At 32.4% G+C, this 26,279-nt stretch overlaps 1 protein-coding gene across 22 annotated transcripts in view; it reads left to right on the top strand.

Annotated features, from left to right (window-relative positions):
• Positions 1–26,279, top strand: part of LOC117318028 (trichohyalin-like) — a 109,379-nt gene that overhangs the window by 65,632 nt on the left and 17,468 nt on the right. For 13 of the 22 annotated variants that reach the window (XM_033873029.1, XM_033873006.1, XM_033873022.1 and 10 more), the window contains 13 exons: positions 1,019–1,102; positions 2,886–3,032; positions 8,872–9,564; positions 11,832–11,962; positions 12,266–12,346; positions 16,929–17,034; positions 17,495–17,707; positions 19,622–20,040; positions 20,509–20,589; positions 21,302–21,440; positions 22,298–22,384; positions 24,008–24,031; positions 25,212–25,361. In XM_033873029.1, coding sequence (XP_033728920.1) covers positions 1,019–1,102; positions 2,886–3,032; positions 8,872–9,564; positions 11,832–11,962; positions 12,266–12,346; positions 16,929–17,034; positions 17,495–17,707; positions 19,622–20,040; positions 20,509–20,589; positions 21,302–21,440; positions 22,298–22,384; positions 24,008–24,031; positions 25,212–25,361 — 2,355 coding nt within the window. The remainder of the gene's footprint in view (positions 1–1,018; positions 1,103–2,885; positions 3,033–8,871; positions 9,565–11,831; positions 11,963–12,265; positions 12,347–16,928; positions 17,035–17,494; positions 17,708–19,621; positions 20,041–20,508; positions 20,590–21,301; positions 21,441–22,297; positions 22,385–24,007; positions 24,032–25,211; positions 25,362–26,279) is intronic. The other 9 variants (XM_033873027.1, XM_033873026.1, XM_033873024.1 and 6 more) reach the window with 7 other exon arrangements.

The following is a 26,279-nucleotide window of genomic DNA, read 5'->3' as shown; positions in this document are numbered from 1 at the left end:
GCCTCACACAACTTATTAATTTACTATATACATGTATGTTATTATCAGTGACTCCATTCACTAAGTTAATGCTCATTTATTAAAAAAATTATTAAAAAAAAAAAAAAAAAAGAAAGCTTTAAGTTTTTGCTTCCTGAAAATTGATGTTATTGTATGGGTGTAATGGCATTTAAGAGCATGCAAGTACTCGAAAGACGATAAACCCTTAATTATATTTCCAGTAGACGGGGAACACTATAATAATATAATTTCATAGACTAGATAATATTATTCTCTTTATATCAACGTAGAAATAATATTTTTCCATAGACTATATTATGCTTGTTATATAAACGTAGAAATAATATTATTCCATAGATTATATTATGCTTGTTATATAAACGTAGAAATGATATTATTCCATAGACTATTATGCTCATTATATAAACGTAGAAATTATATCATATCATTGACTACATATTACGTTCATTATATAAACATAGAAATGATATTATTCTATAGACTATATTAAGCTCATTCTCTAGCTTGTACTTTCTATTATGTATGACATACATGAAGCAGTAATACGTGTCATATTTTATGTTTTCCCGTTATCATATAATTCCTCATTCTTCATCAGAGTTGACTGGATCATTCTACATCCTTCAACAAATATTTGTTTTCCCGGTGAAACTGTTCTGATAAACTACCTATTTTGTCTTGGAATATCAATTTTGAATTAAATGACAATTTATCATATTATGATAACACCATGATTTCATTCTTGTTTCATGCCCATCAATTGTTAATATATCACTTCAGTTTTTCAAAAATGTATTTCTTTTTGAAGTAATCATAAAATCTGTTTCATCAGCATAACATTAAAATAACCAGCATGACAATTTTCCCATAAACTTGGATGGTTGAAGGGAAGTAACTCTGATAATCATTACTAATTTATTATGATTAGATAACTTTTGTGAAATAAAAGTCTGTAATTATTTGGATGTTTATTGTAAATGGTGTCTATTTTGTGTAGATCTTGCAAGTGATGAATCTGATGACGAACCAGAAGAATGGAAGCATAGTAAAGCGCTTCGTCGGCGGGAAGTGATGAGGCGAGGTAGGTTTAGATTACGATAATTATATATGTATGCTAGTATGTACAATGTATCTGTTCATTTTACAGGGTTGTTCGTTACTTGTAACTAATTTCTCATTTTTTCTGGAACATGTTTATCATAATATATTTAGACATGTATTTCTGTTTTCTTTTTCTTTCGTTATTGGAAAAAGAGCAGCCAATTTAAAATGTCATCATACCCCAGGGGGACATTATAATTGGTTTCTTACTCAAGTGTTTTTTTTACTGAAATTGACATGGCCAATCAGATTAAATTAAATTAATTTGTTTAATGCTAAAGCAGTTTTCTAATGAGAAAGTGTAAGAAAAGTGTATTTGATTATGAAAACACATTTCAAACAGCTTTGTTTTATAATCTGTGTTCTGGACTAGAAATCTGAGGGATGATTTTTCTAGAAAGAAAAGCCTTTGGACAAAAAAAAAAAGATAACAGAATTTTTTTTAACATTAGTTATCAGTAATGAATATTTAATATATGATGTTAGAAAGAAAAAAGAGTTGATAAGAGTTTTTCTTCTATATCATTGCTAATGAATGCTATGTGATGTTTGCCATAACAGTGGAGGATTCTGACATGTTTTACAGTATACAGGTATACCACACAGTCCATGGTGTGTTTTACTGTTTTATTTTGGAATGTTTAAATGTTTTGTTACATCAGTTGATAATGATATAAGTATCTGGGTTCTTACTTGACATACAGTGTATGTATAAACAAGAAACCAGTTACTTACGTTCTGTCACTTTTTAGGGATTTGATATTACAAGGGATTTATCTCCCAAACACACAACCCTGTTCATTACCAACCTTTTTCTGACGTCCATTAAACAAGTATACCCTGGTTTTTTTTTTCAAATTGTAAAGTTAAGTTTTAATTTATTAATAATTCAGTAATTGTGTCATTCAATTAATGAATAAAATTAGTCAGATTTTTTATTTTTTTTGTAAAGCAGATTCTCAAAACACAGTGATAAATCCCTATGTTGAATGAAATTTGTTGTTTATTGCTTGTTGGTGAAATATTTCAAATACACGAAATGCAACAGCTTGTTTTGCTAGATGTTTAAATTTTAAATCTGTTTTTTTGTTATATATTTTTCACTGTTGAGATCTTGACTACACTGGATTTTGTTTTAAACTAGATGTTTTAACTAAAAAATGTTTATTTATTGAGATGTTCAGGATTGATGAGCTTCCGTTTTAGTTTTCTAGATCTGATTAAAAAACATCATCTAGACGACATCAACAGTGTCCCTTACTGATACCATGTTTTACAACAAAGGAACATGATACAATGTTTTCCAAAGCTTAATTTGTCCATGAATGCGCCATACTTCTTTTATTTGGAGATCGTGATTCAAAATTTTTCAACTACTGTATATTCTTCGAATCCTTTTTATTCAATTTATGAAAAAATTTTGTGGTTTTTAAAATGTCTTAAAATAAAAACATACCATTAATCAAATTGATTTGAAACTTGATTCCACTAAAATATATTTTTAATTGTACATTTTTCAGTGTACATACTATACAACTAAAATGATAAGTTGAATTCTCCTTTAAAACAATATGGAACTTTTTTATGCTGGAATTCAAATTTCATATCTCATCAGATTATCATACAAATTATGCTTGATCCTTGCTAATATTTTGAAGCATCATAGAATTTTTGCCTTTAACCAAGCTACACAAATGAATGTAGATCATAATAATTCTGAAAGGAAGTAACACTCTTTACATGCATACCATTTGACCTATCAGAGATCGACTATACTTCGGGCGATATTGACGCCACTCGGTCAATGAAATCATGGAGCTACATGTCACGTGACAATGACACAGAAATCATGGATGTAGTGGCTAAGTGTAAGAGTCTGCCCGAAGGTCTTGCTAGTACCAAGGAGCAAGGTAACCAACGGAGCGTGTCCCGGAACCACTGTGTTGCTAACAGTTTCCCTCTGCCTGTCTCCTCACATCCAACCTTGATTAAACAAGATCAAGATCAGAGTGACTTTTGTTTGGCACCCCGATGTTCATCCACCAATCCATACACTACTAACACAAAACAAGGTCTTTACCACCAATCCGTACAGTACCAACACAAAACAAGGTCTTTACCACCAATCCTTACAGTACTAACACAAAACAAGGTCTTTACCACCAATCCGTACAGTACCAACACAAAACAAGGTCTTTACCACCAATCCGTACAGTACTAACACAAAACAAGGTCTTTACCACCAATCAGTACAGTACTAACACAAAACAAGGTCTTTACCACCAATCCGTACAGTACTAACACAAAACAAGGTCTTTACCACCAATCCGTACAGTACCAACACAAAACAAGGTCTTTACCACCAATCCATACAGTACTAACACAAAACAAGGTCTTTACCACCAATCCGTACAGTACCAACACAAAACAAGGTCTTTACCACCAATCAGTACAGTACTAACACAAAACAAGGTCTTTACCACCAATCCGTACAGTACCAACACAAAACAAGGTCTTTACCACCAATCAGTACAGTACTAACACAAAACAAGGTCTTTACCACCAATCCATACAGTACTAACACAAAACAAGGTCTTTACCACCAATCAGTACAGTACTAACACAAAACAAGGTCTTTACCACCAATCCATACAGTACTAACACCAAACAAGGTCTTTACCACCAATCCTTACAGTACTAACACAAAACAAGGTCTTTACCACCAATCCGTTCAGTACTAACACAAAACAAGGTCTTTACCACCAATCAGTACAGTACTAACACAAAACAAGGTCTTTACCACCAATCCATACAGTACTAACACAAAACAAGGTCTTTACCACCAATCCGTACAGTACCAACACAAAACAAGGTCTTTACCACCAATCCATACAGTACTAACACAAAACAAGGTCTTTACCACCAATCAGTACAGTACTAACACAAAACAAGGTCTTTACCACCAATCCGTACAGTACTAACACAAAACAAGGTCTTTACCACCAATCAGTACAGTACTAACACAAAACAAGGTCTTTACCACCAATCCATACAGTACTAACACAAAACAAGGTCTTTACCACCAATCCGTACAGTACCAACACAAAACAAGGTCTTTACCACCAATCCATACAGTACTAACACAAAACAAGGTCTTTACCACCAATCCATACAGTACTAACACAAAACAAGGTCTTTACCACCAATCAGTACAGTACTAACACAAAACAAGGTCTTTACCACCAATCCATACAGTACTAACACAAAACAAGGTATTTACCACCAATCCATACAGTACTAACACAAAACAAGGTCTTTACCACCAATCAGTACAGTACTAACACAAAACAAGGTCTTTACCACCAATCCTTACAGTACTAACATAAAACAAGGTCTTTACCACCAATCCTTACAGTACCAACACAAAACAAGGTCTTTACCACCAATCCCTACAGTACCAACACAAAACGAGGTCTTTACCACCAATCTGTACAGTACTAACACAAAACAAGGTCTTTACCACCAATCCGTACAGTACTAACACAAAACAAGGTCTTTACCACCAATCTGTACAGTACTAACACAAAACAAGGTCTTTACCGCCAATCCTTACAGTACCAACACAAAATGAGGTCTTTACCACCAATCCGTACAGTACTAACACAAAACAAGGTCTTTACCACCAATCCGTACAGTACCAACACAAAACAAGGTCTTTACCACCAATCTGTACAGTACCAACACAAAACAAGGTCTTTACCGCCAATCCTTACAGTACCAACACAAAACAAGGTCTTTACCACCAATCCTTACAGTACCAACACAAAACAATGTCTTTACCACCAATCCTTACAGTACCAACACAAAACAAGGTCTTTACCACCAATCCGTACAGTACTAACACAAAACAAGGTCTTTACCACCAATCCGTACAGTACTAACACAAAACAAGGTCTTTACCACCAATCTGTACAGTACTAACACAAAACAAGGTCTTTACCACCAATCCTTACAGTACTAACACAAAACAAGATCTTTCACACCAATCCGTACAGTACCAACACAAAACAAGGTCTTTACCACCAATCCGTACAGTACTAACACAAAACAAGGTCTTTACCACCAATCCATACAGTACTAACACAAAACAAGGTCTTTACCACCAATCAGTACAGTACCAACACAAAACAAGGTCTTTACCACCAATCCGTACAGTACTAACACAAAACAAGGTATTTACCACCATCTGTACAGTACTAACACAAAACAAGGTCTTTACCACCAATCCATACAGTACCAACACAAAACAAGGTCTTTACCACCAATCCTTACAGTACCAACACAAAACGAGGTCTTTACCACCAATCAGTACAGTACCAACACAAAACAAGGTCTTTACCACCAATCCGTTCAGTACTAACACAAAACAAGGTCTTTACCACCAATCCGTACAGTACTAACACAAAACAAGGTCTTTACCACCAATCCTTACAGTACTAACACAAAACAAGGTCTTTACCACCAATCAGTACAGTACTAACACAAAACAAGGTCTTTACCACCAATCCTTACAGTACTAACACAAAACAAGGTCTTTACCACCTATCCTTACAGTACTAACACAAAACAAGGTCTTTACCACCAATCCATACAGTACTAACACAAAACGAGGTCTTTACCACCAATCCTTACAGTACTAACACAAAACAAGGTCTTTACCACCTATCCTTACAGTACTAACACAAAACAAGGTTCACACCAATCCGTACAGTACCAACACCAAACAAGGTCTTTACCACCAATCCATACAGTACCAACACAAAACAAGGTCTTTACCACCAATCCGTACAGTACTAACACAAAACAAGGTCTTTTACACCAATCCGTAAAGTACCAACACAAAACAAGGTCTTTACCACCAATCCTTACAGTACTAACACAAAACAAGGTCTTTACCACCAATCCTTACAGTACTAACACAAAACAAGATCTTCACCACCAATCCGTACAGTACCAACACAAAACGAGGTCTTTACCACCAATCGTTACAGTACTAACACAAAACGAGGTATTTACCACCTATCTGTACAGTACCAACACAAAACAAGGTCTTTACCACCAATCCGTACAGTACTAACACAAAACAAGGTCTTTACCACCAATCCTTACAGTACTAACACAAAACAAGGTCTTTACCACCAATCAGTACAGTACCAACACAAAACAAGGTCTTTACCACCAATCAGTACAGTACCAACACAAAACAAGGTCTTTACCATCAATCTGTACAGTACTAACGCAAAACAAGGTCTTTACCACCAATCCATACAGTACTAACACAAAACAAGGTCTTTACCACCAATCAGTACAGTACCAACACAAAACAAGGTCATTACCACTAATCTGTACAGTACTAACACAAAACAAGGTCTTTACCACCAATCCATACAGTACTAACACAAAACAAGGTCTTTACCACCAATCAGTACAGTACCAACACAAAACAAGGTCATTACCACCAATCTGTACAGTACTAACACAAAACAAGGTCATTACCACCAATCTGTACAGTACTAACACAAAACAAGGTCTTTACCACCAATCCTTACAGTACTAACACAAAACAAGGTCTTTACCACCAATCCTTACAGTACTAACACAAAACAAGGTCTTTACCACCAATCCATACAGTACTAACACAAAACAAGGTCTTTACCACCAATCCTTACAGTACTAACACAAAACAAGGTCTTTACCACCAATCCGTACAGTACTAACACAAAACAAGGTCTTTACCACCAATCCGTACAGTACTAACACAAAACAAGGTCTTTACCACCAATCCTTACAGTACTAACACAAAACAAGGTCTTTACCACCAATCCTTACAGTACTAACACAAAACATGGTCTTTACCACCAATCCGTACAGTACTAACACAAAACAAGGTCTTTACCACCAATCCTTACAGTACTAACACAAAACAAGGTCTTTACCACCAATCCTTACAGTACTAACACAAAACAAGGTCTTTACCACCAATCCTTACAGTACTAACACAAAACAAGGTCTTTACCACCAATCCGTACAGTACCAACACAAAACAAGGTCTTTACCACCAATCCGTACAGTACTAACACAAAACAAGGTCTTTACCACCAATCCTTACAGTACCAACACAAAACAAGGTCTTTACCACCAATCCATACAGTACTAACACAAAACAAGGTCTTTACCACCAATCCATACAGTACTAACACAAAACAAGGTCTTTACCACCAATCAGTACAGTACCAACACAAAACAAGGTCTTTACCACCAATCCGTACAGTACTAACACAAAACAAGGTCTTTACCACCAATCCGTACAGTACTAACACAAAACAAGGTCTTTACCACCAATCCTTACAGTACTAACACAAAACAAGGTCTTTACCACCAATCCGTACAGTACTAACACAAAACAAGGTCTTTACCACCAATCCGTACAGTACTAACACAAAACAAGGTCTTTACCACCAATCCTTACAGTACTAACACAAAACAAGGTCTTTACCACCAATCCATACAGTACTAACACAAAACAAGGTCTTTACCACCAATCCGTACAGTACCAACACAAAACAAGGTCTTTACCACCAATCCTAACAGTACCAACACAAAACAAGATATTTACCACCAATCCTTACAGTACCAACACAAAACAAGGTCTTTACCACCAATCCGTACAGTACTAACACAAAACAAGGTCTTTACCACCAATCCGTACAGTACCAACACAAAACAAGGTTCACACCAATCCGTACAGTACCAACACAAAACAAGGTCTTTACCACCAATCCGTACAGTACTAACACAAAACAAGGTCTTTACCACCAATCCGTACAGTACCAACACAAAACAAGGTTCACACCAATCCGTACAGTACCAACACAAAACAAGGTTCACACCAATCCTTACAGTACTAACACAAAACAAGGTATTTACCACCAATCCATACAGTACTAACACAAAACAAGGTCTTTACCACCAATCCGTACAGTACCAACACAAAACAAGGTCTTTACCACCAATCCGTACAGTACTAACACAAAACAAGGTCTTTACCACCAATCCGTACAGTACCAACACAAAACAAGGTCTTTACCACCAATCCTTACAGTACTAACACAAAACAAGGTCTTTACCACCAATCCATACAGTGTTCACTTTGTCCCACATCTCACTCCAGTGGATACCTTGTTCACTTTGTCCCACATCTCACTCTAATGGATACCTTGTTCACTTTTTCCCACATCTCACTCAAATGGATGCCTTGTTCATTTTGTCCCACATCTCACTCAAGCACATGTTCAGGAAAACATCCTGTTTTATTGTTTTGACTTGGCCAGATGACCTTGAACACAAATGGCACTTGGTATTGTCTTTTAACTGTTACACATCAATGAATGCAAGAGACCTGAATTATGATAATTTAGTATTTGTAGTATATATACATGTACATACATGTTAAATCAACTGTCATTCCTGTGATTTTGTTATGTAAACCCTCCTTTGATACCTTATCTGGGGTAACTTTTTTTCGTTAAAAGGAACAAAATTGTACCAATATTTTATGAGCATTATCTGACATGGTGTCAAATGTAACTACTTTTGACTACAATAATTAATTTTGCATAAAATCTATAAATGATTAATTGTAAAGTTTTAAGTCCAAAATCCTAGACCTTAAATGCTTCGTTGTTTCAGAAGTCTACTTTAGAATGCCTAAAGATATCACAATTTTAAGTCGTGCCACAGAAAAAACAGAGGATTACGATCGGGCAGAACCAACTCCTGCCCAGGACACGTTCTCTACTCGGTACCCAGCACCTCCTGGTACAGAGAATCTCAACTCCTCCATGGGAGGGGAGGGAACTGCTGCTCCTAGCAGACTTACATCTGTTAGTGTCGTGGAAAGTACACCTCTTCCTGTTGCCATAGAAACTCCACATCCAGATAAGATAGACGAGGAATCGAAGGAAGGTGAAGGTCAGGAAACTCGAGGGGAAGGAACAGTATCCAAGGTAACTGATGGTAGCCGAGTTAGTAGTAACGCTGAAGGTCCAGCTCCTGTTTCCCAGGTGACGTTTGTTCAGAATGCAAAATCTAACATTGGCACCCCTCCAACTGAGATAGTTGATGAAGTTTCCGTGGAGACGGCAAAGGTGTCAACTCCTGTGGAAATACCCACAGAAGTGAGAGAGGAGGAAAATACCGGAGGGGATGAAAATACAGGGGAGGATGAAAATTTAGGAGGACGAGAAAGTAAAGAAAAAGAAAGGACGCCCCATGTATCTAGACAACAGTCTCGAATCTCATTAGTCAAGTCTGTCGCTGAGGAACTCGAGGTTATAGAACAGCAGGAAGTTGTTCCTGAAAGTGTTCCGGAATCAGCTAGAGGTAGAATTTTGTCTGACATTTGTTATGTCATCACTGAGTTCCAGTCACGTATCTTAGCAACAGAACTGTTGAAAATTAATAAATCACAACCCATTGAACGGCACACCGGACGTGGAAATAGCTGTTTTTGTTTGCTAACGAAATTAACGCATGCTGTCTATATATCTCAGGGTTTAACAATATTATCTTAAAGGCATATTCTGCAGAAGTTAGGATTTCATATGGTACCTTGTACAAAATCATCTTTTTATGCATGCTCTTGTTGAAAGCGTATACCTTAGTTTACCATATAAAGAAACATACAATATCTAAATTGTGTAACTTCTTTATACAATTTTGTTCAAACATTCACATGACCCTGATTGTGTCACAACAGGTTTGCGCTTAATTAGAACAATGTTTAAGTGCATTTTTAATAATCGACAAGAAATAGGCATAGCAAAGCAATGGAATTGCGATCCATGCTGATAGTAAATTTACATTATATATACCCAATTACTTTGCATAAAGTCAATGATCCCTTCAGTTCCGGATTTACTAGTACACTCATTTAGGTGGTCTTATTGTGTATTGCCCCCGATATTCCCATCAGTTTTGCTTGGGAAAGCTGATCACAGTAAAGATGTTTTGATAATGACTAAATTTAAAACTCATTAGGAAGCGTTCTTTAAAGGTACAGAACAGCCAGAGAATTTATAACTTGTGCAGAATATCCCTTTAGTTAATTAATACCTCACCGATTATTGTGTGATGTTTGTTTTGATTGAGCACCTGTGTAAGATATATGCACTGGAATAGGTCAACTTTTTATGGAGGTATATCGGTACACCAAATCGTAACTTTGGCTTCCTGTCAAATTCATGGACTCGTAATCGTGTTTACTGTAGATAAGTTTACAGTTTATTGATATTCTCAATGAAGAAAGTATTTTTAAAGTTGTATTTTCGAATAGAATGAGAAGGATGATAATTCATGCTCGTCATTAGTCGTCATTATATCTAATTGACATCTCTTGGTGAAATGATTGATATTTATGTAGATGTTTACTTTCACATTGTTGAACAAATGCTTTATTGCTATCTATACCGACCTATTGTAAACACTTACCACAAGACTTATGGTTTATTTGTAGAAATCACTCTATTTAAGTGGAGTTAGATAATGTATTATATTAGAAATGTTCTAGAAACTCTGATCCCAGACTTAAATTGTTTCCCTTTATATTTGTCGCTGAATACCGAGATTTTACTGAATATAATACGTGTATATAAATATATTCCTGGTTTTAGATATTTTAATGAACAAAATCATGTTTTAATGGAAGTGGTAACGTGTATGGCATAACTACATAATTTTTATATATAACTTGATTTTTAATTAAAAAATGATATAACACTTAACATCAAGCATCGACAACGGAGTTGTTATATTTTGGGGCAGGTATTGTTCTGTTTTAGCACAGATGTGAAATGAGATGACATTGTGTTTTGGTATAGATGAACGATAAGATAACATTGTGTTTTGGTATAGATGAACGATAAGATAGCAGTGTGTTTTGGTATAGATGAACGATAAGATAACATTGTGTTTTGGTATAGATGAACGATAAGATAGCATTCTGCTTTAGTACAAATGTTTGATAAGATGTCATTCTATTTCAGATAACAAGATGCTGAATATCTTAACTGGAATTAGATTTACATGCACTTTCCTAATATAGCTAGACAAGAGAGAAATTTAAAAACGTCATTCCACTAACTACTAGGTTTAGTTACATATATCCAACACGAGTGTTCTGTATTAGAGGTACATCTTGTAACCATAAACGAGTAGAAAAATATATAAAGTTGTACGTAATGTTTGACTTAATGCTGATAGACCAATTTGGTATTGATTCATGTCCGTTGACTATTCGATCATAGCATTGATAAATTTTACCAATAGGAATTTATGTATTGAAGAAACCTTTTCAATGCCAAGGGAGGAAACTTTTTAAAAAAAATAATAATTTCATTGATTTTTTTGCAAGAAAAATTATAAGAGTGTTAATTCAAAGCAAAACATAAATTTTGTATACATGTGTTTTTATTTATCCATGCATATCATCTGAAAATGTTATGTAAAGCCAAGTCAGGTTTTATCACATCAAAGGGCCTTAGTAGACTTGGTAAATTGTTGGAAGGATTTCTGTCAACAGAACTTTGATTTGTTCTCGACAGATAGTTTTTCTGTACCTTCTATTAAACCAAATATTTTTAAATTTTCAGAGGGGTCTGTGAAATCACAGATATCCGAGGAGGACATTGTGAATGCTCTCACTGAGCATGCCCAGCAAGTTGCTGCCAGTGTTCTTAGTGCTAAGTCTGAAACAGGCAAGGATCTGGAGGCAGACGTCCGGGTAGGTCAGACGTCAAAAGCTGTGTAGTTTTGCTGTTGTGATACATATATAAGCTGCCTGATTTGTTTTCATCATATAGACACTAATGATGTTTATAAATTTGTACTCAGTAAATGTTTTTAAAATAAAGGCTTGACAACAATATTTTATAATGTTGTATATATCTCGCATGATGATTTTGAATTGACTCCTGGAGTGGAGTATTTCATGCTGTTTGTGTCTTTGCCTATACCGTATATACTGCCTGTATTAACCATATGTAAATTGATGTGATACATATATTGATGTCTAACCCACTTACAGCAAGCAGCGGAGATGTGGATGGAGAGACACCCACCCCGACAAATTTCACGCAGTCAATCCATTCAGGAAAACCACGAGAGTGTAAGAATTTGTATATATCCTAACGTTATCATCTGTTAGCTGTATAAATTCACAAGTAAAACGTCCATAACTTACATAATCCTTCTCTATGATGTTCTCTGCTTTGTTAGTTATACAATAAAGGTACATTTTCCTTCTTTATTGTTCTATATGTTATATTCTTTACGAAGTAAATCTAAATTCACGTAACAATGGTTCTCTGTATGCTCCCTTCTTTACAAGGTATTACTTCTAGTTTCATGCATGATTTGTTACCTCTTGATTTCCATATTATGCATTATTTGCACACCTCCGTAACGTCCTTACATTGTTCACTGCTTTTCATTTGTGTAATGCTATAGACTATCTAAGAATATGATCTGTTTCTTTCGATAACTATCCAATGTCATATTCAATAATTCATTCTTAATTGTTCACTATCTATGAACATCAAGACAGTACAATAATTAAGCTATATCTTTCACTCGTATTGTGTTGCCATCCGTTCAACATTATTTCTTTTTGTTCACTTTCAAATGAAGTATTCCTTTTATATTTAGCTGTTTCCTTCCCAATACAATATAAACAAGTTCTTTAACGTAATATTCCATCTGTAGATGTATGATATGTCCTCTAAAACCTGAACATGAACTCTTTACCGTTGCTCGTCATAACTCCTCTCTCAAAACCTCCCTTTTAGACGGATGAAGTAATAAGATATGCATCATGATCTATATTTAACATGCAATTTTTATGTAATATATACTATGTTAAGAAGAATATGTGGCAGAAAAAAATATGAGTTGTCATAACAAACTGGAGTGATTTGGGGAGTTTGAGGTATAATATTCATGTACGGCTGAAAAATATTTGGGTTTCAAATAAAGATATTTCGGGTATGATTTTTTTGAAATTTAATCTTTTTTTTGCATTTTCTAACTTACAGAGTTTTCTTTCTGTGTTTTGAAAACAAAAAAAATCATATTTAGATTCTGTCAAAAATACATTTTTGAAGATATCTGTGGAATTTATCGTAATTTATTATTTTGTTGTAGTTTCCCTGGCTTATCTGGTGTAAACTTGAATTCCTGGTATTAAACTTATAATGCTGATTTAATTAAGAATTTGTTTTGCTAGAAATTAGAATGAACTGCATGCTTTTGAAAAGTTGTAATTTGAAGTTACAATTCGATGTTTAATTATGAAGTAATTCATCTTTAATGATTTGTTTTTAATAAACGCATGCTTGTGAAAGTTATTAAGTTTTAATATTCTTGAAATTAAGTACAACCAAGTATTGATAAATCAAAGGGATCGGTATGTTCATATTGCTCAACTTCATTGGTACTATAGTGTTTAAGACTCAATTGTCTGCATGGTTGAGGTAAAAAACACACACACACATACATGTATATATATGATATATTCACAGTATCATTGTCATTAACAGGTTTAACATCCAATATTTCGCCTTTTAGTAGAAGAGAAAATATAAAAATAATGAGAAGGGATATATACCGATAGTATGTTGTAAGATATTCTGTACAGTAAAGAGAGATAGGTAAACACTCACTCATTAATACTAAATTAATGGACTCTCCTTCTCTCTATTACTACTAGATTATTAGGGGTTAGGGTTAGGGTTTTATCCCTAACCCTAACCCTTGGCTTAATAACTCAATCATATATAATACTAGACAACTGCATGAATGTTAATATAACTGAAATAGTGTCCTTGTGTTAAAAATGATCTGTACAGTATGTACTCTTTGTGCAAATTATCATCAAATAACAAAGAGTAAAACTATGTACGTATTTGGTGTAGCAAAACACATCAACATTATTTGAAATAAGATTTATTATTTTGGACAAATTATATGCCAGCAATCTTTTGGGTATTTTACCTCATTCAGCAGATAATTGTTTAACAGTTGCAATAATTAATGTAGATTATCATGATTATGGAGCCTTTTGTCAGCTGATATAAAACTTGTTTAGTTTCGGGACAAGGATGGTACTGTATTTTTGTTATCAGTTTGAAAGCTACAGATTTGCTAGAAAATTATTTAATTTTGTGTTTGTGTGCTGTGTGGTGAAATTTCATTCACAATAATTTGCTACAAAGTATGCTTGATTTTCTTTGTTTTTACATCAGATTATATACAAGTTTGTTTTACATCAGAATATATACAAGTTTGTTTTACATCAGATTATTTACAAGTTTGTTTTTACATCAGATTATATACAAGTTTGTTTTACATCAGATTATATACAAGTTTGTTTTACATCAGATTATATACAAGTCTGTTTTTACATCAGATTATATACAAGTCTGTTTTTACATCAGATTATATACAAGCTTGTTTTTATATCAGATTATTTACAAGTTTGTTTTTACATCAGATTATATACAAGTTTGTTTTACATCAGATTATATACAAGTTTGTTTTACATCAGATTATATACAAGTTTGTTTAACATCAGATTATATACAAGTTTGTTATTACATCAGATTATATACAAGTTTGTTTTACATCAGATTATATACAAGTTTGTTTTTACATCAGATTATATACAAGTTTGTTTTTACATCAGATTATATACAAGTTTGTTTTACATCAGATTATATGCAAGTTTGTTTTTACATCAGATTATATACAAGTTGTTTTTACATCAGATTATATACAAGTTTGTTTTACATCAGATTATACAAGTTTGTTTTTACATCAGATTATACAAGTTTGTTTTTACATCAGATTATATACAAGTTTGTTTTACATCAGATTATATACAAGTTTGTTTTACATCAGATTATATACAAGTCTGTTTTTACATCAGATTATATACAAGCTTGTTTTTATATCAGATTATTTACAAGTTTGTTTTTACATCAGATTATATACAAGTTTGTTTTACATCAGATTATATACAAGTCTGTTTTTACATCAGATTATATACAAGTTTGTTTTACATCAGATTATATGCAAGTTTGTTTTTACATCAGATTATATACAAGTTTGTTTTTACATCAGATTATATACAAGTTTGTTTTACATCAGATTATATACAAGTTTGTTTTTACATCAGATTATATACAAGTTTGTTTTATATCAGATTATATACAAGTTTATTTTTACATCAGATTATATACAAGTTTGTTACATCATATTATATACAAGTTTGTTTTACATCAGATTTTATACAAGTTTGTTATTATATCAGATTATATACAAGTTTGTTATTACATCAGATTATATACAAGTTTGTTTTATATCAGATTATATACAAGTTTGTTTTATATCAGATTATATACAAGCTTGTTTTATATCAGAGTATATACAAGTTTGTTTTACATCAGATTATATACAAGTTTGTTTTTCTATCAGATTATATACAAGTTTGTTTTATATCAGATTATATACAAGTTTGTTTTACATCAGATTATATACAAGTATGTTTTTATATCAGATTATATACAAGTTTGTTATTACATCAGATTATATACAAATTTGTTTTTACATCAGATTATATACAAGTTTGTTTTACATCAGATTATATACAAGTTTGTTTTACATCAGATTATATACAAGTTTGTTTTACATCAGATTATATACAAGTTTGTTTTTACATCAGATTATATACAAGTTTGTTTTACATCAGATTATATACAAGTTTGTTTTACATCAGATTATATACAAGTTTGTTTTATATCAGATTATATACAAGTTTGTTTTATATCAGATTATATACAAGTTTGTTTTATATCAGATTATATACAAGTATGTTTTTATATCAGATTATATACAAGTTTGTTATTACATCAGATTATATACAAATTTGTTTTTACATCAGATTATATACAAGTTTGTTTTATATCAGATTATATACAAGTTTGTTTTACATCAGATTATATACAAGTTTGTTTTACATCAGATTCTATACAGGGTTGTTTTACATCAGATTATATACAAGTTTGTTTTTACATCAGATTATATACAAGTTTGTTTTATATCAGATTATATACAAGTTTGTTTTTACACCAGATTATATACAAGTTTGTTTTTACACCAGATTATATACAAGTTTGTTTTATATCAGATTATATACAAGTTTGTTTTACATCAGATTATATACAAGTTTGTTTTACATCAGATTATATACACGTTTGTTATAGATGTTCTACGTCACAGCTAGTATTGACAACAAACGGACAATGTATTCATTCACGTCACAAGAATTGTATTATATACTTGTAATATAATTATTATAGTCCAAAGAACATTAATTGCAATAACTACATATTCAATTATATACTAGGTCAGACATATTTTAAGAAGTCATACATATTAAAAAAAACTGTAAAACGTCTCCTTCTCTCTTACCAATTTCTGATTATTTTACAGAAATGAACTTCTGTTTTCAGGTTACACCTACATTGTACATACTTGAGTGATTTCTACAATTTTGAATATTTAATTCTTTTCGCATGTTATTATTTTAGGATAAGGATCTTAATTTGCTAAAGATAACTACTAGTTTCATATATTGCAGAGCTAGAAGCAATCATCTCCTTTTACTTACAAGAGTTTTCTCCCCTTTTTAGACGGTTATTGATGAGATTATGGAGATGCAGAAACAGAAAAGGAAGAGTGCCGGTCCGACAGCTGGAGAGTACCGAGAATTAATCAAGGATTCCCTTACCACTGCCAGTAAGTCTCTACACCAATACAACAGACTCCACAAATACTAATATACAATGTTTCCTGTCTGTGATATGTGTTGGTGCTGTTTGAGTCGTCTCCCCTGAAATTATAATTATATGATAAATGATATACATTAAATATTTAATCTCTGTTGGAGTTGTCTCCCATAAAATTGTCGTTAAATGTAATAAATATCCAATCTCTGTTGGAGTTGTCTCCCGTAAAATAATCAAATTGAATCTAAAGTGGATTTGTTTCCCCTAAATCTTTCATCGTATTGATGATTACAAGCTAGTATGAACAATTAATTATTGATAAAAAAGATATAGTATAATTAAGATAATATGATTCTGTAGTTTTAAATCTTTTTAGATATTTGAAATTTAGAAAGTAGGAACACTTGTAAACAGGCAATTTTGAAATATTTTAAGCTTTAACGAGAAAAACAAATATTAAACATTTGTAGTGAAAGCTCAAGGTCTCAATGATAACATACCAGACGATACAGAAATTACACAGGAAGTAATCGAGGCTCTCACAAATGGATCCCTGACTCCGGATGATCTCGAACTCGTTCATGATAGCGACAGTGGTAGGAGTGTTATCCGATCCCGCAGCCAGCTGGCCAATGCGATGGGAGGAGTAAAGCAGGGTCATATATACGTCGCCGGGTCCAAAAGTAAGTCACATGCAACAACCAACATCACAAATGCTCATGTTTTATTCAGAAAAATAATAATTAAAAAAAAATAATGAAATCGTCATCATCTTCAAATATTAACCTATATCGCATTTTTGCAAGTGAAATAAACAAATTTATTAAAATGATATAACTGTATTTTCGCTGTAAGCGATAAGCAGTGAAAATATAAGATTTTGTATTGAAAAAAAAAAGTTATTTTTTGGTTTTTTGACCAATCAGAGCGAACCTTTGTATTCACTTCATTGAAACTTGCCGATTGCCTAATTTTTTGACATGTACAGATTCTCCAATAACAGCAGAAAAGCTTAAATTGCGCTGATCAGTCCTTTAAAACATGCGCCGTCAGGTTGAAGTGGAGTTACGTCAGAAATAGACTACATCATGAATTATGTTACTGATTTCTGTACTTTTGACACTGCTTTTCCATATTTTTGATTTGGTTTTTTAGCATAAAAATGCAATAAAAAGAAAATTGAATGGTATCCCGTTGAATATAATTTATATTTCACTCATGAAACAAAATATCAATATTTCTCACCTGTGCTTCGCGCTCGTGAAACTATCGATATTATGCCATACTCATGAATGACATGTTATATTCAACACGAAACCATTTAATATCCCGTATTTATTTTACAATGGCTGATTTTATGAAATACAATTTTAATAAAAACTGTTTCAATGGTTTTACTGTCATAGCGTGATTTATGTTATGTGTTGACGATGTACTGTTGGCTTTTTGTGGTTATATATCCTGAATTCCCACTCCTCCTCGTCCCTCGCCCAACCAATGTTGGAAGGTAACGTCTCGCTGCTAGCTTTGGTTACAGGGTGTTTTTATATTGATTCACATTTATTTTCAGTTTATTTATCTTCTTTAAGAATAGATAGAGGTGACTGGAATTTTTTTCATTATTTGACTGATCATTATTTTCATTATTATCATTATTTTTTTTTTAACTTTTTTAAGATTTTTGTTTTAACTATTTTTTGCTTATGTTACTGTGTTACTTTTGTAGATATTTTTAATGTTCATGAATTAAATCTTTTAGTTACAATTTTATTTTGTTGTAGATGCTAAATATAACAAAATATACGATACAATTGTAATAAATACCATTAGAACTGCATGGGCTCAATAGGGTGAAGATATTCAATTTATTTTGTGTGTGTTTTGTGTCCTTTTACAAAAAAACAACAACAACAAAAACCGAAAGTACTTCGTAGATGAAAACATAAAAACGTGGTACTCAGTTAGATATATTTGTGTGATAGTTTTAGGGGGTTGGGTACCACCTTAATTTGGTTTTAATCAAGCACTGTGTATACCTTGCTAGTGTGTTTGTGTGGGCTAGCTCAATACACATAAAATGTTATAACAATTCTGATTTCATTTGTATTTAATTTATTTATTTACAAATTTTACTATTTATTAGTATCATTTACAGTAGATTAACGTTTTTTTGTGTGCACAGCGGTTATTATTTTCACAAATTCTTTTTTACTTGATTTGTTTTGGTGCTTTGCCTCAAGAGTTATCTGAAAATGGAACATTGAATGCTAAGATGTCAATTTTAATGGGAAAATTACAAATTCATTCATTTCATGTTTGTCCATATAACTTTTATAATTTTGGTAATGCTAAAATTTCACGTATTTTAGTTTTATTTTTTCTTCTTGAATTATTCACCAAAAATAATAATAAAAGTGTTCAAGTAATTGAGAAAACACAGGTAAGTTTGAAGCTTAGAATTAAAAAAACACAAAGATATGTTTAATTTTGGCTGTGTGTCCTAGGATATCATCCACTGTAGCTAGTGTGGTAATGGTTTGCTGCGTAGATTGCTTGGCTTAACTCTGCTCTCTTTCCATTTGTCCTCCTCCCTACAGACGGAAAGAAGGCTCCTGGGTCTATTCCAGTAGACCGCACCTCAAATGTTGATGTTGGCGAGTTTGACGTAATAAAGTATGGCACTGCATCTCAGTCTGGCTCTGAGAAAGCGCCGTCTGAGAAAGCAATGTCAGAAAAAGCAATATCCGAAAAAGCTCCTTCAGAGAGAGCTCCATCGGAAAAAGCACCGTCAGAAAAAATTGGTAAGTCACAACCACCATCGATAATGGGAGAGTCCATTGTTGAGGAGCCGCCGGAGGTGGCCGATGCAGAGAAAAAATCTACTATATCATTTCAATCAGAAGCTGAGCCCCAAGTCGACGAGTTCAAAAAGGCAGTTGAGGAAATCGAGGAGCAGCAAACGAAACAGGAGCCAGAGCCACCCATACAGGAGGAACCCAAACTTCCAGATGAACAAGTGAGGATTTTTTTTTCTATTTTACTGTTATCGTTATCAATAGCCTGGAACACTTTCAGAGTTTCAAATATTCTTTATATAAAGAATAGTTTCTTAAGAATTCCAAAAAAGGGCTCCGATTTATAAAGAATAGTTTCTTAAGAATTCCAAAAAAGGCTCCGATTTCATATGTCCGATTTCATATGAGTTTTCAAAAGTGAAAACATTGATTTCCATTAATTTCTAAAACAAAATTTTTTTTTTTTTGTTGCATATGAACTTTTATATTTCTTTCATAAAATATCATGAATTTAGGCTTTTTAGAAATGTCTTTAAGCCGATGTTCACCATCAACAGAAATACGTAAAATATATGAGGTGTTTTTTCAGCAGAAAAATATCTTTTAAAATCGTTTGTAAAAAAAATCAAGAAATCAGTTTTAAATCTGAAATAAAAAAGTGAAACTGCTACATTTTATTAACCAATTAGAGAGCTAGAAGTAGGAAAAGCAACAGAAGTCTTCAAAGTCGAAACAGTTTCCAAAGTCATCAGAGTCGGTGCAGCCATTTTGTAAGGGTTTTTGCATGACTGCCTTCTGATTGAGGGAAATGCTGTAAGATTTACTCTACTGCTGATATGACCTCTGACCTTGCATGTTGTGTGATGGTTGGAAAATTGAAAATTTGAGTTTCAAAACCTGAAAGATTAATTTGTCTATAAAACTGGTTTGTCTTATAGGACATTGCTGTTTCTATGCCTAAAATGGGTGTGTCTTATAGAAAATAGGTATTTTTGTACATGAGAAGCTGTTTTTTTAATAAGTTGTTAAATATATCGAACAAATAATAATGCAATTCCTAAATCCATAACTTTGTTTCTGTAAGACTCCATCTTAACGATTGTATTACTCGTGCATGTTCTTTTGTGTACTGTGTGATGGATTGGACTTTGTGTGTAAGCATTTTGTTATTACGTTTTCCTTGTAGATAATACCATTTTAATGCATGATATAACTATTGGGAAATTGTTCTTTTTATAATGTATTGAATTTGTAAAGATTATAATGAACATACATATCTTATCAAATTGGTCCTAATGTTTCTCTCTGGTCAACGGAAATTTTGATATAACATATTTTGAACTTATTTTCTTTTTTAAGAAAACTGAAATTTTGATATGATTGTATTTAAACCCCACGAAAAAAAAATTGATAATTGATGAATGCATTTTTCCTTTGATAAGATAAATTTTAATATGTTTGTACCTTCCCTCTTAACAACAGAAATCCGACATCAGTAAGAAGTCGGACGAGAAGAGCACTAGGAGTGCTAAGAGTCGTGTTTCAGACAAGAAGAGTAAGGTGTCCGATACGTCACAGAAAGGCAAATCCGAGCTGGAGAAACGTGATGAGTTTGTTGTGGGTAAGATCATTTTTAAAATAGTTTTGATACTATAGTAGCTTAATGTATGCGATAGCAAATTATAAATTTTGAATATATCATTGTTCAATAAACTTGAATTTTGGTATAAATTCCATTTAATGTATTTATGTACTGTATCAACTGAACAGTTTTGATAATTTTGGAATTAACTAGGTACATTTTGGAACGTTTATAAGGTTTCCTAAAAATGGAGGAAACAAAATTAATGTGGTTGTATTAAAAACTTTTTAAAATATAGTATTTATTAATATCGTAAATTAAAGCTTTATAAAATATAGTGTTTATAGTATGTTTGCGTCTGTAGTGGTTAGTTTAAGTCTTGCTATTGTGTTCTCTGTAGCAGTAGCGGTATTGTTAATGAAACATTACATGGATTTTATTTCGATCATGTTTTATTTTCTGTATGCTGTGTACTTTTGATATCTCTGACCACAAAGTGATTGGATGCTTTATTGCTTCTATATTTCATAAAAATGAACTTTTTTGTGCAGACATTTTTTTTTTTTCAATCAAAAACATCTTAGCGACAAATATCCTGGTTTAAGGAAACTGGAAAAAGCTGAATATTATGTTTCTGAATTTTCTTCATCAGTAATGGTGGCGAAAGTTTTGGGGTCAATATTATCTATATCAGGTTAACAAACGGAAAACTCAAAATTATAAACAAGATATTCCTAGACTGGAGTAAAAAAGAAAAGAAAAAGGTAGGATGGCCCCAACGAGGACTGATTGCACGCCAGTTTTATTTCAAGTGTTTAATTGAAGATGCCATATACACTGACTGAGACTGTGTATATGTATATGTATCAACCCAATGTACGCTGATATTCTATCAGGAAAAGTGAAACAGACAAACGAGTTAGAACAACTGTACGGCCCCGTAGATCCTCCGTCTAAAGAGCCAACACAACCCTCCGAACCTGGTGAGGAATCATTCTCACAGTGTGTGAGGTTAATCTACCTGTGGTGATGTGTACTGAATTTACTGATACTGTAATACATATTTTATTTGTGACATTATGACATTTTAGTTGATTTGGAAGTATGAATGTTAAAATATACTTTTTCAATAAATGAAATGAGTTGTATTCTTTCATGCATGAAAACTTTCTATTATTGAATCAATGAGATATCTCCCTTTCTTCGTGATAACATATTATCATTAAATGATCAGTATATTCCTTCCGTCATGAAAACTTATTAGTATAAAAAGAAGTGAACTATCTGTTTTGTAAAAGGGTTTTTAGCTAATATTGATCTTAAAAGTGCTGAAAATTTGTAAAATGTTGAGAAAGATAAATGTGAACAGCTAAAATATGATAATGTCACAATCTATCATTACATATACGTGTTATGTTTTGTGTTTAATAAATACAACCAATAAGTGTTATGTTTTGTTTTTATAACATCATCCTATGTTCAAGGTGTGGTTTTGTACTTCTACAAAAAATGTATGTCTGCCTACTTTTGTATGGGAACTGTTGTTTCGATGTTTTTGTTTTCAATATTCATCGTGTTCCCGTTGTATTTTTACCAAATGCAATGTTCAACACAAACATTTGTTTTAACATAAGACATATCATTTTTCACATTAATACATACAGTTATCAACCACTTTTCCAGACGTTTGCTTTCATAGATATTAAATTAATTGAATAAATGATAATCTTTAGGTAGATGGTTAAAGGTAGTACTCAAAACATGAATTATATATATGGTAAAGCTGTTACAATAACCAAAGTTATCAAACTGTCATAATTACTGTAATGGACTCCGTAATACTGTTGCATTTTTCTCAATCTATAATGTAAATTTGGGTCAGATAAAAAAGGAACTGATTCCAATAAAGATTTAATAATTTGAATAATTCCAAACATATTCTTTGAAAATTGTCACATTCACAATCAGCTGTCTAAAATACAATAAGCATAGTTTTATGATGTAATTTTATCCAGTTCCACCTAAATGATTATTTGATTAAGATCAGGTTAGGCACTCTAAGATTCAAATATATTGCTTCAATCTAACAAAATATAAGAATATTACCTCGTCTAGAATAACCCTTTTTTGTGGTATTCTGCCTGGCTCACTACTCACACTTCATATAAGATGTTGTTTAATGTTTGATATCATATTATATCCTTCATTATTTCAATTGTATGCTATTAACTCGTATTTAAACTCATTGTTTTAACTTCCGTAATTTACTAACTTATATTGATGAATGAATCAAAACTACTTTGAATTTAGTATATGATACAATTTGTTGTTTGTGTATTTTGTTTGGATATTATTTAATATTCATTAGATAAGGAATAATTGATAGCTTTTTATACATTGCATTCCTGATTGTTGCACATTTTTCATTGTCAATACAATTTTAATATTTGCGTGCATACGATATTAGTCTAGACTATTAATTATCGGAATTCTACATTTGCATTTATCTTTATAATCTCCAGACATTGTGTTTCACATGAATACATAAAAAGTTATACAAAGCTTCTATCTGTTCATATATTTTTTGTATTAATTTTATAAATCAGAAGAGAAAGAATCAACCCCAGAGAGTAAGTGGTGTATACTACGTATGTGTGAACTCCCCATTGTATTCCAGTATTCTATTGTCATTTCCACAGTTTTATTGTGACACTGATCTTGGTGATAAATGGCCTGATAAACTGCTCACGTTTGTGCAATATACACTGCATTGATTTGTTGTATTCTTGTACCTTGACATTATATGTTATTTGCCCTTTGCCCTTTGGCCTTTATGCAAAGCCGTCGCAGTTCACTGGTGCACTATCGAACAATTGACTTCTTTTTATGACATTGATCATAATTCGATGGAAGTTTTTCCATGTAGAACCAAATTGCTCTTGTCAACTTGGGCATGTATTTGCCCTTTTTTAATCTGCATGACATTGAACTCTGAAGTTAACATATATGTTAACCTTGCCATGTAGTCTAAATGCCCATGACTTTTTTATATTTATTTCTAGTTAATTTCTTTCAAACTTATTTTGATATAAAATAAAGCCACTGATATTGTCCTCGAAATGCTTATGAAATCTTAATCCAAAACAATTTCTATGGAATTCAGGTTTCCTTCACACAGTATGCCGTTACTATCAAATAAATTGTAATCACTTAATCACTGTTGACTACTTATCTCCACACACAGACTTCAGTTCTCCACAAAACTCCTTATCCTCACAATTTCTAAACTTGTTTTAATTTGGTTTATTTCATTATTTTTTAGATACCTGTATTTTTTTCTCGATCATTATCTGACTTGTGGACTATCATTTTGCCTTTCCTAATTTTTACTTGATATTTTCCCAAAGTAAGGTAAAAAAAATACTCATATTTTTGAAAAAGGAATACATGTTTAAGTTTATTTCTGGTAGATTGTTTTGAGTTAAATGAATTGCTATTTTGATGAAGAAATTATCATATCCCTCTTTACATGACTGTATTCATTTTCTACACATCTACAGTTCCCAACGTTTCCCTATGAATACCATGTTGTCTGCTTCGTTTTGTAGAGCTATTGTGAATTATTATTGTCATTATTAATCAAAGTTTTATCTTTGTATGTACTTTAAAAAAAAACTACGATTGGAATATTGCCATGATAAAAAGAACTGGGTTATTATTGTATACGAAATATAAGTTTGATGTGTGTGATATCAATGATGTAGAAAATCATGTACGTATTTGATCAAATGATTTGTGGTGAACTTTTAGTGCCTCAAAAGAAAGTGGAAATGCCACGTAAAAAAGCCGATATTCCTCCAAAAAAACCACCTGAAACACCAAAAAAGAAGGAAGAGCCCAAAAAAATTGTGGTTAATCCGCCACAAGAGGAAGAGGAGTTATCCACCATTCCTGAGGATGGTGAGCTTGCACGCAAAAGCTCCTGATTGTGTTTGGCTGCTGATTGCAAAGCTGAGCTGTCACTTTTTCTGATTAGCTAATAATACTGACTGCAAAGCTCAGATGTTACACATCTCTTTACTGGCTAATGATTGCAAATTTGGATGTTTCACATTTTCTGAGTTGTTGATTTCAAAACTGGAATGTTCCTCACATTTTCTGATTGTTTGATGTTTTCAAAGCTGGATGGTAACACTACTTGTATTTTTTAAACTTTAAAGATGACACCAGTTATATTGTGAAGGTCACTGATCCAGACCAATGCAACCTTAGAAAATTATTGGTTAATGTATTGACTACATTACAAACAGTCATATACAACATATTGATATTGTGATTCTAACCGTAATTATTTGATGGTGTCGTTCTTTTTGTGTTTTATTTGTTTATTTACGTTTTTAACATCGTTCCATTGGCCAATGACCTAATTGGCAATTTATTAAAAGTTTGTTTAATTAGGTTTGTTTTTCAGAATTGATTCTGATTTCCGTTTCACAGTAACAGATGCCTGTTTCTAGTTTCTTTACTAACCACAAAATGTTTTGGTGTTTCTTCTCTTTCAGTGAACATTATGTTTGAATCAGCTTAGTAATATTTATATGCTTGAATTTATATTTCAGGATTCATCAGTATATTTCTTTGTGATTCTGAATACATTTCTTCTTTCAGAATAGAAAGCATTATGGACTGAATAGTATAAGAGACACTGACGTAAAGTTACTTTATGAAGCAATTAATTTTATGGAAATGTTTGATTAAGGACAAGCTTGGTAAATTTAAAAGAAAACTCTATGAGAGACGATGACTGTAGATTGTTTTTAAATCGTTACAAAGGAAAGATAACTCCCTGTACACGGATAATTAAATGAAGACCAGATT

Source organism: Pecten maximus, chromosome 19 (genome assembly GCF_902652985.1).
Source record: "Pecten maximus chromosome 19, xPecMax1.1, whole genome shotgun sequence".
Taxonomy (NCBI): Eukaryota; Metazoa; Mollusca; class Bivalvia; order Pectinida; family Pectinidae; genus Pecten; species Pecten maximus.
This window is presented reverse-complemented; position numbering and strand designations above follow the sequence as displayed.